The sequence below is a fragment of the Schistocerca americana genome, chromosome 11 (assembly GCF_021461395.2).
Source record: "Schistocerca americana isolate TAMUIC-IGC-003095 chromosome 11, iqSchAmer2.1, whole genome shotgun sequence".
In the NCBI taxonomy this organism is placed as follows: Eukaryota; Metazoa; Arthropoda; class Insecta; order Orthoptera; family Acrididae; genus Schistocerca; species Schistocerca americana.
The window spans coordinates 45,714,436-45,730,212 of record NC_060129.1 but is presented as its reverse complement, the minus strand read 5'-3'; the positions used below and the strand labels follow the sequence as shown (position 1 = coordinate 45,730,212).

The 15,777-nt window shown below is 40.0% G+C and overlaps 1 protein-coding gene across 2 annotated transcripts in view; it reads left to right on the top strand.

The window, feature by feature from the left end:
• The window catches only part of LOC124554050 (Y-box factor homolog), a 137,023-nt gene that overhangs the window by 103,149 nt on the left and 18,097 nt on the right, over positions 1–15,777 (top strand). For both annotated transcript variants that reach the window (XM_047128085.1, XM_047128084.1), the window contains exons 5-6: positions 9,176–9,306; positions 15,216–15,377. In XM_047128085.1, the coding sequence (XP_046984041.1) occupies positions 9,176–9,306; positions 15,216–15,377 (293 nt within the window). The remainder of the gene's footprint in view (positions 1–9,175; positions 9,307–15,215; positions 15,378–15,777) is intronic.

Genomic DNA, 15,777 nt, shown 5'->3' with positions numbered 1-15,777 from the left:
GAGGTGGCTTACAAAACACTCGTTCGACCTATACTTGAGTATTGCCCATCAGTGTGGGATCCGTACCAGATCGGGTTGATAGAGGAGATAGAGAAGATCCAAAGAAGAGCGGCGCGTTTCGTCACTGGGTTATTTTGTAACCGTGATAGCGTTACGGAGATGTTTAACAAACTCAAGTGGCAGACTCTGCAAGAGAGGCGCTCTGCATTGCGGTGTAGATTGCTCGCCAGGTTTCGAGAGGGTGCGTTTCTGGATGAGGTATCGAATATATTGCTTCCCCCTACTTATACCTCCCGAGGAGATCACGAATGTAAAATTAGAGAGATTAGAGCGCGCACGGAGGCTTTCAGACAGTCGTTCTTCCCGCGAACCATACGCGACTGGAACAGGGAAGGGAGGTAATGACAGTGGCACGTAAAGTGCCTTCCGCCACACACCGTTGGGTGGCTTGCGGAGTATAAATGTAGATGTAGTAACAAGGAAAATGCAGAAATCATGGCAAAAGCATTTTACAAACTTCTGAATTGCGAGGAGCCCAAAGAACACTTACAAATCAACATAAATACCCCAATAAAAACCAAACCTAACAAACTAGACCCTCCAACTTTCCAAGAAGTAGAAGAAATTCTTAAAGAACAAAAAAATTATAAGGCATGTGGAGAAGATCAGGTTTTTGTTGAATTGTGGAAATATGCAAGTGACACAGTCAAGACCTCCTTACACATGGCTCTAACAAAAATTTGGGTAACAGAACAATTTCCCAATCATTGGACCACAGCTATCATCCACCCACTACACAAAAAGGGAGATAAGAGCAACCCAGACAACTACAGAGGAATCTCTCTCCTAGATTGCACATATAAAATTCTATCCAAGATCCCATATGGAAGAATCAAGGGTCAATTAGAACAGGAGTTAGGGGAATATCAGGGAGGTTTCAGACCATGGAGAAGCTGTGCAGAGCAGATAATTAGTTTAAAATTGATTATGGCATACTACAAGAAACGGAACAAACCTCTGGCAATAACATTTGTAGATTTTAAGAAGGCATATGACTGTCTCCACAGACCTTCAGTATTAAAAATTTTAAGAAATCTAGGACTCCATCCAAAACTAATTAAAATAATACAACTCACTCTAACCAACACCAAATCAAAAGTGAAGTTTAGAGGAGAAATTTCGGAACCATTCCTCATAAAAACAGGCTTAAGACAAGGTGACTGCCTATCACCAGTACTTTTCAACTGTGCACTGGAATACATAATGAGAGAATGGTACAAGGACAATCCAAAGAGGATAAGAATTGGAAGTGCAAAAGATGTTATTAGCTTAAACTGCTTGGTATTCGCTGATGATCTTGCTCTCCTAGCCAACACCGTTGAAGAAGCCAGGCAGCAAGTGAAACCACTACAAGAAATAGCAGAGAAAGTAGGCCTTAGAATATCATTTGAAAAAACGGAGATTATGCTAACTGATCCACCACTTGCAAACAATATTGCAATAGGAGAACAGGAAATCAAAATTGTTGATAAATTTAAATATTTAGGTGAAATAATAACATACAGTCTAAATGAGAAGCCATCATGGCAAAATAGAATAAAAAAACTGAACTATGCAAATTACATTACCAAAACTACATACAACAAAAAAGCCTATCTACAGATGCAAAATTAAAACACTATAAAACAGTTACACAACCAGAAATAACGTATGCAGCTGAAACTATCTTCAAAACGACTAATACAGCAGAAATTGACAGAATACTAAAAATAGAAAGAAGAATAATTAGGACATGTATAAATAAACCGTATAAAATAAATGGACATTGGAGAATAGCATCAAATGAAACAGTGTATAAGAAAATAGAACCAGTCATGAGCACAATCAGGAAGAAGCGCATCTCATTCTTTGGACATCTGATGAGAACTCCAGAAAACAGAATTAGTAAAAAAAATAATACAAAAATTGTGGAATAGCAAGAGCGACATTAAATGGATTACAGAAATTAAGGAAGATATAAAAGAACTTCAAATTACAGTAGACGACCTAAAAACAAGACAGAGAAAACCAGAATACTGCAAGACCCGCAAACCAGACTACAAATGAAAATCAATAAAAGGACTACAGGAAGAGTGGTCTCGGATGAAGAAAGAAGAAAATATCTGAAAGAATGAAGAAATATTGGGCAGACACAAGAGCAAAACACCTTTCATATAAGAATAGCCTCTAATAATTATATTACCTAAATATATTAAGTTATTGTCGAACCAAATTGTATCCATGTGTAACAACTTGTTTAGAACTTTGTATTTTTGACTACAGTGGTCCAATGAAGGCCATAAAATAAATAATAATAATAATAATTCCCGTGGAGGCCCGGGAAAAGAATAGGCCTCCAGTATGTTCTGCCAGTCGTAAAAGGCGACGAAAAGAACAAACCACTAATAGGGCTAACCCCCCTTTTAGTGTGATTAGTTGGTTCAGGACAGAACTAAAGAAGCCTCGAACAAGTGCCGTCATGGTCGGGGACGACGCTTGAACCCCATGCCCGCCCACGATGGTAACGACACTGCTAGCCAACTGGAAAATGATTTAAATCCAAATAGAGGTGTTTTGCAGGATATGCTTCCTGCAACCACTCTCGAAGGAGAACAGACAGAGGATGAGATGGTCAGATGAAGTTAATCGACACCTCATGTTCTGTTATTACCAAGCAACAAACTTAGGAACCAACACAACTGGATACAGATCCCAAGTATACACAACATTTATTACCAGATGCCCAGAATTAAAATTTTTAACAGAACGACTAGCTGATCAGATCCGTGTAATAATCAAAAATAACAGGATACCCCAGTCAGAATTAGAAAACATCAAACAACAAGTACAACAAATACTGGAACAAAACAATGTGCAGTCTGAAGAAGAGGAAAATACAGTAATGGACTCAAACATCCCAGAGCAAACAAACAAAGAACAACACGCACCAATTAAACAATCAGAGGAAAACGAAATCTTAAGACAGCCACCAGAACAAGCACAAATAGAACACGAAGTGACACACATGTTAGATATAGAAGAAAAATTTCAGCTAACATATATAGAATACAAAGACACAAATACAGACATTAGACCATTCTTGCATAGACCACCAAATAACCCACAAGTCGAAACAACAATAAAAACTATCAACACAATCATACACAAAATAAATGAAAACACAACTATGGAAGAGTTACAACTACTGGTTTATATAGGAGCACTAACTACACTAAATATACACACTAGGCAGAGATCAGAACCAACCAACACACAGAAGAAACCCACAAAACCAGCATGGCAACACAGCCTACAGATCAGAATAGAAAAACTGAGAAGACACTGGACAGATAACACAATTTATAAGAAATGAAATATCAGACAAAAAACGAAAAAGGTTGTGTAAAATCACACAAGAAGCAGCAATAGAGCAATTAGATGAAAAGAAGCAGAAATTACAAGCATTGGCCAAACGACTTAAAAGGTACAAAAAAAGTGAAAATGGAAGGAAACAAAACCAAACATTCAACACAAACCAAAAGAGATTTTACCAAACAATAGATAACACACACATTAAAATAGACAATCCACCAAACATAACAGACATGGAACACTTCTGGAGCAACATATGGTCAAACCAGGTACAACATAACAGGCATGCACGGTGGATACAAGCAGAAACACACACATACATTATCACTTCAGGCATTTGTGGTATCAACCACAAATGCCTGAAGTGATAATTTTGCAACATGAAGTCACCCGAGCAATTAATTCTATGCACAATTGGAAAGCCCCTGGAAATGATAAAATAGCAAATTTCTGGCTAAAGAAGTTCACCTCAACACATTCACATCTAACTAAATTATTTAAGTTACATTGCAGATCCATACACATTCCCTGATACACTTACACATGGAATAACTTATCTGAAACCTAAAGATCAAGCAGACACAGCAAACCCAGCTAAATATCGCCCCATAACATGCCTACCAACAATGTACAAAATACTAACTTCAGTCATTACACAGAAATTGACACATACAACACAGAACAAATTTATAAATGAAGAACAAAAAGGCTGCTGCAAAGGAGCACGAGGATGTAAAGAGCAACTGATAATAGATGCAGAGGTGACATATCAAGCTAAAACTAAACAAAGGTCGCTACACTACGCATACATTGATTACCAAAAAGCTTTTGATAGTGTACCCCACTCATGGTTACTACAGATATTGGAAATATACAAAGTAGATCCTAAATTGATACAGTTCCTAAACATAGTAATGAAAACTGGAAAACCACACTTAACATCCAAACAAATTCAGATAATATCACATCACAGCCAATACATATTAAGCGTGGAATATACCAAGGAGACTCAAGTCCTTTCTGGTTCTGCCTTGCTCTGAACCCACTATCCAACATGCTAAATAATACAAATTATGGACACAATATTACTGGAACATACCCACACAAAATCACACATTTGCTATACATGGATGATCTAAAACTACTGGCAGCAACCAATCAGCAACTCAACCAATTACTAAAGATAACAGAAGTATTCAGAAATGATATAAATATGGCTTTTGGAACAGACAAATGTAAGAAAAATAGCATAGTCAAGGGAAAACACACTAAACAAGATTATTACATATTGAATAACCACAGTGACTCTATAGAAGCGATGGAAAAAACAGATGCCTGTATATATCTAGGATACAGACAAAAAATAGGAATAGATAATACAAATATTAAAGAAGAACTATAAGAAAAATATAGACGAAGACCAACAAAAATACTGAAAACAGAATTGACAGCAAGAAACAAAAGCTATAAATACTTATGCTATACCAATATTGACCTACTCATTTGGAGTAGTGAAATGGAGTAACACAGACCTAGAAGCACTCAATACACTTACACAATCACAATGCCACAAATATAGAATACATCACATACATTCAGCAACAGGAAGATTCACATTAAGCAGAAAGGAAGGAGGAATGGGATTTATAGATATAAAAAACCTAAATTATGGACAGGTAGACAATTTAAGAAAATTCTTTCTAGAATGAGCAGAAACTAGAAAAATACACAAAGCAATCACTCATATAAATACATCGGCTACACCACTGCAATTTCATAACCACTTCTACAACCCTTTAGATCACGTAACATCAACAGATACGAAGAAAGTAAATTGGAAAAAGAAAATATTACACGGCAAGCACCTGTATCGTCTAACACAGCCACACATAGATCAAGATGCATCCAATACATGGCTAAGAAAAGGCAATATATACAGTGAGACGGAAGGATTCATGATTGCAATACAGAATCAAACAATAAACACCAGATATTACAGCAAGCATATTATTAAAGATCCCAATACCACAACAGATAAATGCAGACTTTGCAAACAACAAATAGAAACAGTAGATCACATCACAAGTGGATGTACAATACTAGCAAATACAGAATACCCCAGAAGACATGACAATGTAGCAAAAATAATACAACAACTCGCCATAAAACATAAACTAATAAAACAACACGTTCCCACATACAAGTATGCACCACAAAATGTACTGGAGAATGATGAATACAAATTATACTGGAACAGAACCATTATAACAGATAAAACACCACCACATAACAAACCTGACATCATACTCACCAATAAAAAGAAGAAATTAACACAATTAATTGAAATATCCATACCCAATACAACAAATATACAAAAGAAAACAGGAGAAAAAATTGAAAAATACATCCAACTGGCTGAGGAAGTCAGACATGTGGCATCAGGATAAAGTTGACATCATACCAATTATACTATCAACTACAGGAGTCATACCACACAATATCCACCAGTACATCAATGCAATACAGCTACATCCAGACTTACATATACAACTACAGAAATCTGTAATTATTGATACATGTTCAATTACCCGAAAGTTCCTAAATGCAATATAACATATACCATACAGTTAAAAGGAAGTGACGCTTGATCAAGGTCCGCGTCACTTTCCATTTTTAACCAGACTTAACGTCTGAGAAAGTAAAGAAAGAAATAATAATAATAATAATAATAATAATAATAATAAGAGTGCAGAATTTGTTAATATTATTGCATAATCCCTATTACTTTCTGCATCCATTGGATTATATGATTGATGCTTCTTGACAGTTGTGCAATGCTGAACCTGCAGTAGCAGAATAAAAAGTTTTACAGCTGCAAGTTGAAAGTTATGTTTCTCGTAGTTAATTGAAGATTTGAATCTTTAATACAAGTTAAAACTTGTACTGTTGCTACGTTGTGTTCATTATAAAAATAAACTTACTTGTTTAAATCTTTCATGTGGAGTGGAAGCCAAGGTGTGTCTGCTACAGTCAAGTAAGATCATACAGATAAGTTTAATGCTGTTACATGCACATGGACTGATAAATAATGCGGGACAACTGCTTTACCGGTGCATTTAATGTGGACAGCACTGGCCAGCCAGCCGATCCATCTAACCTGCAGTGACTTGAGCAGTTGTAGTTCAGAAGTAGGCGAGCTTTGAATGTCATTTAATTTTTAAGAGAATGAAGTAATGTTTGGCAAAACTCCAGCACTACTGTACACATTTTAGGCGACCAAATGGGAAAGTGTGAAGTACTTTCTCACCTAAAATGGTATTCTGATTACAAATGAGTGGTGGAAATATCATAACTTAAACACAGAGTAATTTTTCTGAGGGAGCTATGTGTCTTGCAAAAGCATACTGTAGGGATGTATTGTTGAATACTGAAGTCACTAATTAGTCATTCATCTGGTACTCTTGGCTCCTTCCTTATCCTAATCCAAGAAGCATATTTCAGTTCTGGAACTGTCATCTGCTACATTGATAATGAGTCAATCAACAACAGAATCCACAAAGCCATGTAGGTGCCACATTTTCTCCTTTTCTTTTGATGTGCTGTTTATCCCGCCAGTGTTCGGCAGTGACGTGTGAAAGTGTGTGTGTGTGTGTGTGTGTGTGTGTGTGTATAAAAACACTTACCACTCTGGTTCGAATGAGACTACATCTGTGGTATGAAACAATGGACATATTCAAAGTAGAGTATTTGGTTTGTAGTTTGTGTCGTAAGAAGTTAAATAGTTGTTCTCTTAAAGTAAGCAACCCTTAAGTCTTCATAAAATATCAATAACTAAGAATTTATATTTGAAATAAAAAACAGGAATTTTGCATGCAGTATATAATTAGAAAACATGTATTATTCATTAAAAATAATCAGTTTCACAATTAAAAGATGTAGGTATTTCAAATTCAATGAAAGAAGGGATGACAGAATACGTGAACCAGTGATCCATGAATTGCACCAGATTACTGATCTTTTTTCCACTGTACATCCGGCACGCATTTAGATCTAAGCTGTATCAAATTCAGTCTCTCAGGAAACTTAAAAGCCAGATTTTTCTAGAAATTCGTGGAAAACATTTCTCGGCACTTTTTAACCGTGTTCAACATGCGTGTTTTCACTGTGTAGCAGGAAGCAGCCTCGGCCATTTTCATACTGCGTATTAACATGGGAATCGGAGCACAATAGTACACAGGTTGTGACACTAAACAATTCTTGAAATGAAAACTACATACCTAAAGTGTGATTAAGAAAAATGTGATGGGTGTTAATATGTTAGAATAGTCTAGTTTCATTTAATGTAACTTAGTAATTAGGTATGTAACAAATTGGTAGGATCTACTTCAGTGTAACCCCAGTTTCCATCTGCTATGGCTTCTGACCAGTTACATTTGTTTTTGTTCCCACCAGGTTTATTTTTATAATGAACATAGTAGTGTGTCTGTTATGTGACTTGGGCGCTGAAGACCTTGCTGTCGTGCACCCACAAAACCCCTCTACTACTACTACTACTACTACTACTGTAACGTGACTTCACTTAACAGAACATAGTATCAGTTGTAAGAATGCCGAATTGGGTAAAACTGTCAGAAGACTCAGCCTAGTGCACTCTGTGACAAAGTCGAGAGCTCTTCCCTCGGGTAGATTAGTGGCTCACCTAGTTCATCATTAAAATACTAAAGAGGGGACTGTCAGACATGTTAATCATGGATTTTGATGAATTCTAGGTATGGTGTAGGAGGGACTTGCCAAGAGTACCTGCCTAGAGTTTCTCTTGTGTCCTAATTTCCAAAAAATAGACAACAGTTTTATCCATACCTCTTACACCCATAACGTTAGTAACATTTTGATGAAGTTAGTATTGCAGCATCTTAGTGGTCCGTGCCTACCTTGCTAATAGTTTTGATAGCTTTGATTTTGACATATGGTATCTTGTGCAAATTTATTTAAAAAGTAATTTTCACCGTAGTAATTTAATAAATAAAGCAAACTTCCTTGAAATGTGTGTTCTGTTTCTGGATGGTATTTGCTGAAGAGGCAACTGAAAACACTTTTGTTGAACACCATGCACATTTAATGCAAGCTACTGCCTTGCTGACATGCAGATTTTTCAGAAGTGCTCCTGCAAAACACAGCTCATTTAAATTAAAAAATATATTCATTCTTTGAAGCAAATGAATAGTTATGGAATGTTTCTGTGAAGACAGGTGCACTGAATTTATGCAGAATTAAAGAACGTATTTTTATCAAGTCTGGAATGCTTAAAAAAATTTCATGAAAATTTTAACTTGCTTTTAAAAATAGTCAGAGGCTTGGCAAAGTGGACTACAACCATCTGATCAGCCTTCCCCCTCCACAAATCGATGTGAAGAAAAGTACACAGGCAAGGTTTGAACCACTACCACCAACATGGTAGCTGCTAATCAGTTGTCATGCCATGCTACACAGTTGTACGCTCAGTCGGGTTGACAGTGGACTAATGTTACGGGTATAGGAGATACGCATAAAACTAAAACTTCTCAGGAAATAGGGGCCGTCACATGAAAAGCTGCCAGCCAGTTACTCAAGACAGGTCCCTCTACAACATACCTGAGACATGTCAAAATCTGTTATCAGACCTGACGGTTAATACAGTTTCTCAGCTCGACCGTACAGCCGTGTGGGAGATAGATGTGTGTGTCCTGTTAAATACTGTACTAACAGTACATTTATTTTTTGGCAGATGCCCCATACGTTACGGGCCAGGACGGAGGTCCGAGGCGCTACAGACCGAGGCGACGATTCCAGCCCAACTACTACAACAACAGACCGAGGAGACCACTGCCACGTGATGGACAGGCTCAAGATGGAGCTGTAAGTGCAAGTCTCACCATGAAGTGGATGCAATTCTAGCAAATCACTGATCTCACACATGGTACAGAAAATTAATTTTGTCAACAAGCTGATTTTTGCAGCTAATATTGTAGTGTTGGCGATTGCATATTACTTGAATTAGGAGTGTTAGAATGAAGATTTGATTAATTACCTGTTTTCTGCAGTAGATTAATGGGTCCCAATTCTGTAAATCTTAATTAAAATGTATCTGCTTATAATTTTATGTTTATAGTACACGTGAAAAAGTATCAGATACATTCTTCAAAACTTGCACTGTGGTACAGTGCTGTGCTGAAACTGACCAAAACTGGAGGAGACAAATGTATACTCGGCCACAATTACATTTATACCTTTTTATGGTACAAACATTTTTGTTCTTTTATGTTGATAATTTTACATTATTAATATCAAATCTATTTCTTAAAATTACATGTATTGCTCGACATTTTTAACAGACATAATTATAACCACAATTTCCATGTCCATGTTTAATCGATCATGTGCAGTGCACTTGTTTCTTCACTTACTATACTGACCAAAACTTTTAGGATCTGTTAATCTTACAGTAAATAGTTTTCCACACACCTTTTTTAGTAAATTAAGATTTTTACGTGATGTGAAAAATCAGTGCCTGTATAGCATATTATTGGTTGTCATTATTTTTAGCCAGTTAGAATTAAGGAAAATTCCCTAAAGTAAAAAAAAAATTATCCATAGTATTGAAATCGCAAAGACTGAAGAAATTAAAATTATGAAAATGGACATCTATCTGGTTGAAGATAGTGTCATAGTGCTCTATAATATTACTGGACATCAGTTGTTAGGGTTGCGTGTGCACCACTATTTTGGTGGTTTTTTTCTCAGGTTTTATGAATTTAAACCTATTTCTGCTTGTGATATCAGTTCACTATAGAGCTTCATTTTGTCGGGTCTAATCTTATGTGACGGCTATAACTTAGCAACCTCATAAAGAGTTCTATTCTAAAAATTTCCAGAGCCTTGTCCACAAAATTTTTCTACACCTACCTTTCACTTACTGTGCGCGGTCTCCTTTGAAATAATCTCCTTCATAATTGATACACTGCTCCCAGTGTCATTTGCACTTCCGGAAGTAGTCTCGGTGCGTCTCTTGCTGGATCGTCAGTTGTTGCAAATATATCCTTACAGTGGGGTCTTCAACGTCAGACACATAGAAATTCCACAGGGGCCAGGTCTGGAGTGGAGGATGAGGCAGCGCTGTGTGTGTGTGTGTGTGTGTGTGTGTGTGTGTGTGTGTGTGTGTGTGTGTGTGTGTGTGCGCTGTGCGCTGTGTGTGTGTGTGTGTGTGCGCTGTGTGTGTGTGTGTGTGTGTGTGTGTGTGCGCTGTGTGTGTGTGTGTGTGTGTGCGCTGTGTGTGTGTGCGCTGTGTGTGTGTGTGTGTGTGTGTGTGTGCGCTGTGTGTGTGTGTGTGTGTGCGCTGTGTGTGTGTGTGTGTGTGCGCTGTGTGTGTGTGTGTGTGTGCGCTGTGTGTGTGTGTGTGTGTGTGCTGTGTGTGTGTGTGTGTGTGTGCGCTGTGTGTGTGTGTGTGTGCGCGCTGTGTGTGTGTGTGTGTGTGTGTGTGCGCTGTGTGTGTGTGTGTGTGTGTGTGCGCTGTGTGTGTGTGTGTGTGTGCGCTGTGTGTGTGTGTGTGTGTGCGCTGTGTGTGTGTGTGTGTGTGCGCTGTGTGTGTGTGTGTGTGTGTGCGCTGTGTGTGTGTGTGTGTGTGTGCGCTGTGTGTGTGTGTGTGTGTGTGCGCTGTGTGTGTGTGTGTGTGTGTGCGCTGTGTGTGTGTGTGTGTGTGTGTGTGCGCTGTGTGTGTGTGTGTGTGTGTGTGTGTGCGCTGTGTGTGTGTGTGTGTGTGTGTGTGTGTGTGCGCTGTGTGTGTGTGTGTGTGTGTGTGTGTGTGCGCTGTGTGTGTGTGTGTGTGTGTGTGTGTGTGTGTGCGCTGTGTGTGTGTGTGTGTGTGTGTGTGTGTGTGTGCGCTGTGTGTGTGTGTGTGTGTGTGTGTGTGTGCGCTGTGTGTGTGTGTGTGCGCTGTGTGTGTGTGTGCGCTGTGTGTGTGTGTGTGTGTGTGCGTTGTGTGTGTGTGTGTGTGCGCTGTGTGTGTGTGTGTGTGCTGTGTGTGTGTGCGCTGTGTGTGTGTGTGTGCGCTGTGTGTGTGTGTGTGCGCTGTGTGTGTGTGTGTGCGCTGTGTGTGTGTGTGTGCGCTGTGTGTGTGTGTGTGCGCTGTGTGTGTGTGTGTGTGTGTGCGCTGTGTGTGTGTGTGTGTGTGTGCGCTGTGTGTGTGTGTGTGTGTGTGCGCTGTGTGTGTGTGTGTGTGTGCGCTGTGTGTGTGTGTGTGTGTGCGCTGTGTGTGTGTGTGTGTGTGTGCGCTGTGTGTGTGTGTGTGTGTGCGCTGTGTGCGCTGTGTGTGTGTGTGTGCTGTGTGTGTGTGTGTGTGCGCTGTGTGTGTGTGTGTGTGCGCTGTGTGTGTGTGTGTGTGTGCTGTGTGTGTGTGTGTGTGCGCTGTGTGTGTGTGTGTGTGTGTGCGCTGTGTGTGTGTGTGTGTGTGCGCTGTGTGTGTGTGTGTGTGTGCGCTGTGTGTGTGTGTGTGTGCGCTGTGTGCGCTGTGTGTGTGTGTGCGCTGTGTGTGTGTGTGTGTGTGTGCGCTGTGTGTGTGTGTGTGTGTGTGCGCTGTGTGTGTGTGTGTGTGTGTGCGCTGTGTGTGTGTGTGTGTGTGTGTGTGTGTGCGCGCTGTGTGTGTGTGTGTGTGTGTGTGTGTGTGTGTGTGTGTGTAATAGTTACTCACCAACAGGGTTGATTGTGTGGGCGTGATATGTGTTAGAAGCGCCGTGAATTGTCTCGCCACATTCCAGGCGATTTCCTTTGCACATTTACTCCCAGGTGTTCAAACACATTCCAGTAGTACCTTGGATTAACAATTTGCCCCCGTGTCATGAATTCGTGATGAACCAATCGTTCAAAGAAAACTATCAGAACAACTTTGACATTGGACCTGACCTGAGGAGCTTTTCTTGGAAGAAGGGGGAAAAAAACTGAACAATTTGTAACACCGAGTATGGCTTAACTCCTCACTGTAGGCTTTCTGTGTCTTAGTGTGTCGCTGTGAAGTTTTCCTGAAGTCTGACATGAAATTTAATGCAGATGCATTGGTCCTCTAATTCTTTCATCTTGAAATATGCAAACTGTGTGACAACGTTCCACTTGGTACAGCACTGAGCAATAACGGACATACAATAACGAATCTTCCAAAAATCACACATTAAACTCAGACGTGTGCAGGAATGCCAGCTGCATTTCACCCAAATACACCACAGGCACGACATTATGAATGTCCCAGAACTTTTTGAACTGACCTCATATTTTTACGGTGCTGGTGAACATTGTTTGTGCTGGTGAACATTGTTTGTGCTGGTGAACATTGTTTGTGCTGGTGAACATTGTTTGTGCTGGTGAACATTGTTTGTGCTGGTGAACATTGTTTGTGCTGGTGAACATTGTTTGTGCTGGTGAACATTGTTTGTGCTGGTGAACATTGTTTGTGCTGGTGAACATTGTTTGTGCTGGTGAACATTGTTTGTGCTGGTGAACATTGTTTGTGCTGGTGAACATTGTTTGTGCTGGTGAACATTGTTTGTGCTGGTGAACATTGTTTGTGCTGGTGAACATTGTTTGTGCTGGTGAACATTGTTTGTGCTGGTGAACATTGTTTGTGCTGGTGAACATTGTTTGTGCTGGTGAACATTGTTTGTGCTGGTGAACATTGTTTGTGCTGGTGAACATTGTTTGTGCTGGTGAACATTGTTTGTGCTGGTGAACATTGTTTGTGCTGGTGAACATTGTTTGTGCTGGTGAACATTGTTTGTGCTGGTGAACATTGTTTGTGCTGGTGAACATTGTTTGTGCTGGTGAACATTGTTTGTGCTGGTGAACATTGTTTGTGCTGGTGAACATTGTTTGTGCTGGTGAACATTGTTTGTGCTGGTGAACATTGTTTGTGCTGGTGAACATTGTTTGTGCTGGTGAACATTGTTTGTGCTGGTGAACATTGTTTGTGCTGGTGAACATTGTTTGTGCTGGTGAACATTGTTTGTGCTGGTGAACATTGTTTGTGCTGGTGAACATTGTTTGTGCTGGTGAACATTGTTTGTGCTGGTGAACATTGTTTGTGCTGGTGAACATTGTTTGTGCTGGTGAACATTGTTTGTGCTGGTGAACATTGTTTGTGCTGGTGAACATTGTTTGTGCTGGTGAACATTGTTTGTGCTGGTGAACATTGTTTGTGCTGGTGAACATTGTTTGTGCTGGTGAACATTGTTTGTGCTGGTAAATGCAAGAGATCACAAGCTAAACTTGTGTGCTGCACTCGAACTGGACTCTTGGCCCCCAGGTTTTCCATGCTGTTACAGTTGGATTAATTCACTGGCCCCTCTGCATTTTGACAGCCTTCCCAACAATGTACAGCTACTGTACTGATTAACAAAGATTTTAAATGCAGATGTTTAAGTCAGGCTTGTCAGTGACTTCTACCATTGTGGGTATCCATTTAAAGTTACAAAGTAAGGTGTGTTCAAAAGAGAAGATACAAAACACTGAGGGTATAATTGAACTTTTTATTCAAGAGTCATCAGAGGCCTGAACACAGCTATCCCACTATTTCAAGAGCTTAAGAATTCCCTGTCCCAGAGTTCCAGTGGCTGAGGCAGGAGCCAGTCATGCACTGTGTCCTTCAGTTTGTCAGGAGGGTTGAAGTGCTTCCATTCCTGATCTTTGACAAGACACATGGACTTGTCTGTTCTGTAGGATTGATGCTGAAGCTGCTCCCACTTGAGCTTGACCATTACACTTTGTGTGAAATCAGGCACATGTAGACACAAATTATCGTGGAGTAGATACTCTATCTGTGAGTAGCCAAGGCCATTTGCTCTTGATGTACTTAAGTAGACTAAGGATTGTCTCGTAGTACATATCATTGTTAATGGTTTGTACATGCTCAAGGAATTGGGTGGTATCAGGCACCAAAAAAAGACTATCACCTTGCTTGCCTTGAGGGTACAGGTTTGAACTTTTTTTGGGGGGAGGGAGGGTGACAATGCTACATTTGGGTGTCCCTAATGTATCACTAACTTACCCCAAAGCAGTATATGCAACTAGTTTGGTTTTATGTTGTATCACACTTTCCAGTTTAAACGCTAGTTACACTACCTGTTTAGGGAGATTATATCTACATCTGGTGGTTTGATGCCAATGACACATGAATTTATTCTAAGTGTGACTTCTGCATAACAGTTCAGTGGCCACAGGCTGTGTATTTTCACGATGTAAAAATTTTCTACCTATTTCAGAGCATTTTGCTCTGCCACAGCTCTGTCATATTTAATTGAAGACGGTGCTGTAAATTGTGGCTATTGTGTCCTTGGGCTGTGCTATTGGCTGATCTTGTGAAGAGATATTGTATGTAGTATTTGTATTTTGGTGACATTTGAATTGATGGATTCATTCTCAAGCCTGACAGTCAGCACTTTAAAGTGCTTGATCTTAATGACAACCACCTGAAATAGGCCATATGTGCTGAACAGAGACACTAGATTGTCGCAGTATTAATCTCTCATTGTACAAGTGGAACAGAGCCTCTTTCTGTGTGTAGTTAGTAACACCATACAGACTATGCTTCTAGCTTTGATAGTAGACCACCGTGGACTTTACCTTAGATGTAAATTGGACCAGTGGATCAGCAAATTCAACAAAAACTTAGTTACAAGTGTATACAAATTCAGTCCTGCCCGTTAACAAATACGGGAAATAGTTTTTCTTGGTAGAAAATCCAGTATCCAGGTGAGTGTTCCTAACACCGTACTCTACATCTGCAGGGCGACGGCCGTGAGGGAGACTACGAGCCTGTGGACACCGGCATGGGGGGGCGCGGTGGTGGCCGGGGCCGGGGCGGTCCGCCTCGCCGCTTCTTCCGCCGCAACTTCCGCGGAGGACGCGGAGGCGGCATTCCGAGGCGTCCCAGGAGCCAGGACGGCCAGGTGTGTATACTGCTGAAACGTGTATGGTGAAATGCAAATTGTAAGAACGTACAGTAGTAAAGGTTTGTAATTGTAACTTCCTCTTGGCAATGTGTGAAGTCCCTGTACCCGTGAAACCAGTGTAAAGTATATTGTAGTGATTGCGAACAAAAGCGTGTATCCAGTGGACCTGAAAGTTCACCCACCTGCACGACATAGACGTCTACGGGCCTCAGTTTGCTCATTGACATACAGTAGAGCATCTTGAGCTAATCTTAGAAAAGCCCCAGCACTTTTGTTCAGTTCATTTGTGCCAGCATTGAGCCAAATGTGACGTCATTATTTTGTAGAATGAGTTGTTTGGTGTGGTAAGCCCCAGACTTCGTGGTGGTTATTTCAGTGGGACAGAGATGCTGAACCG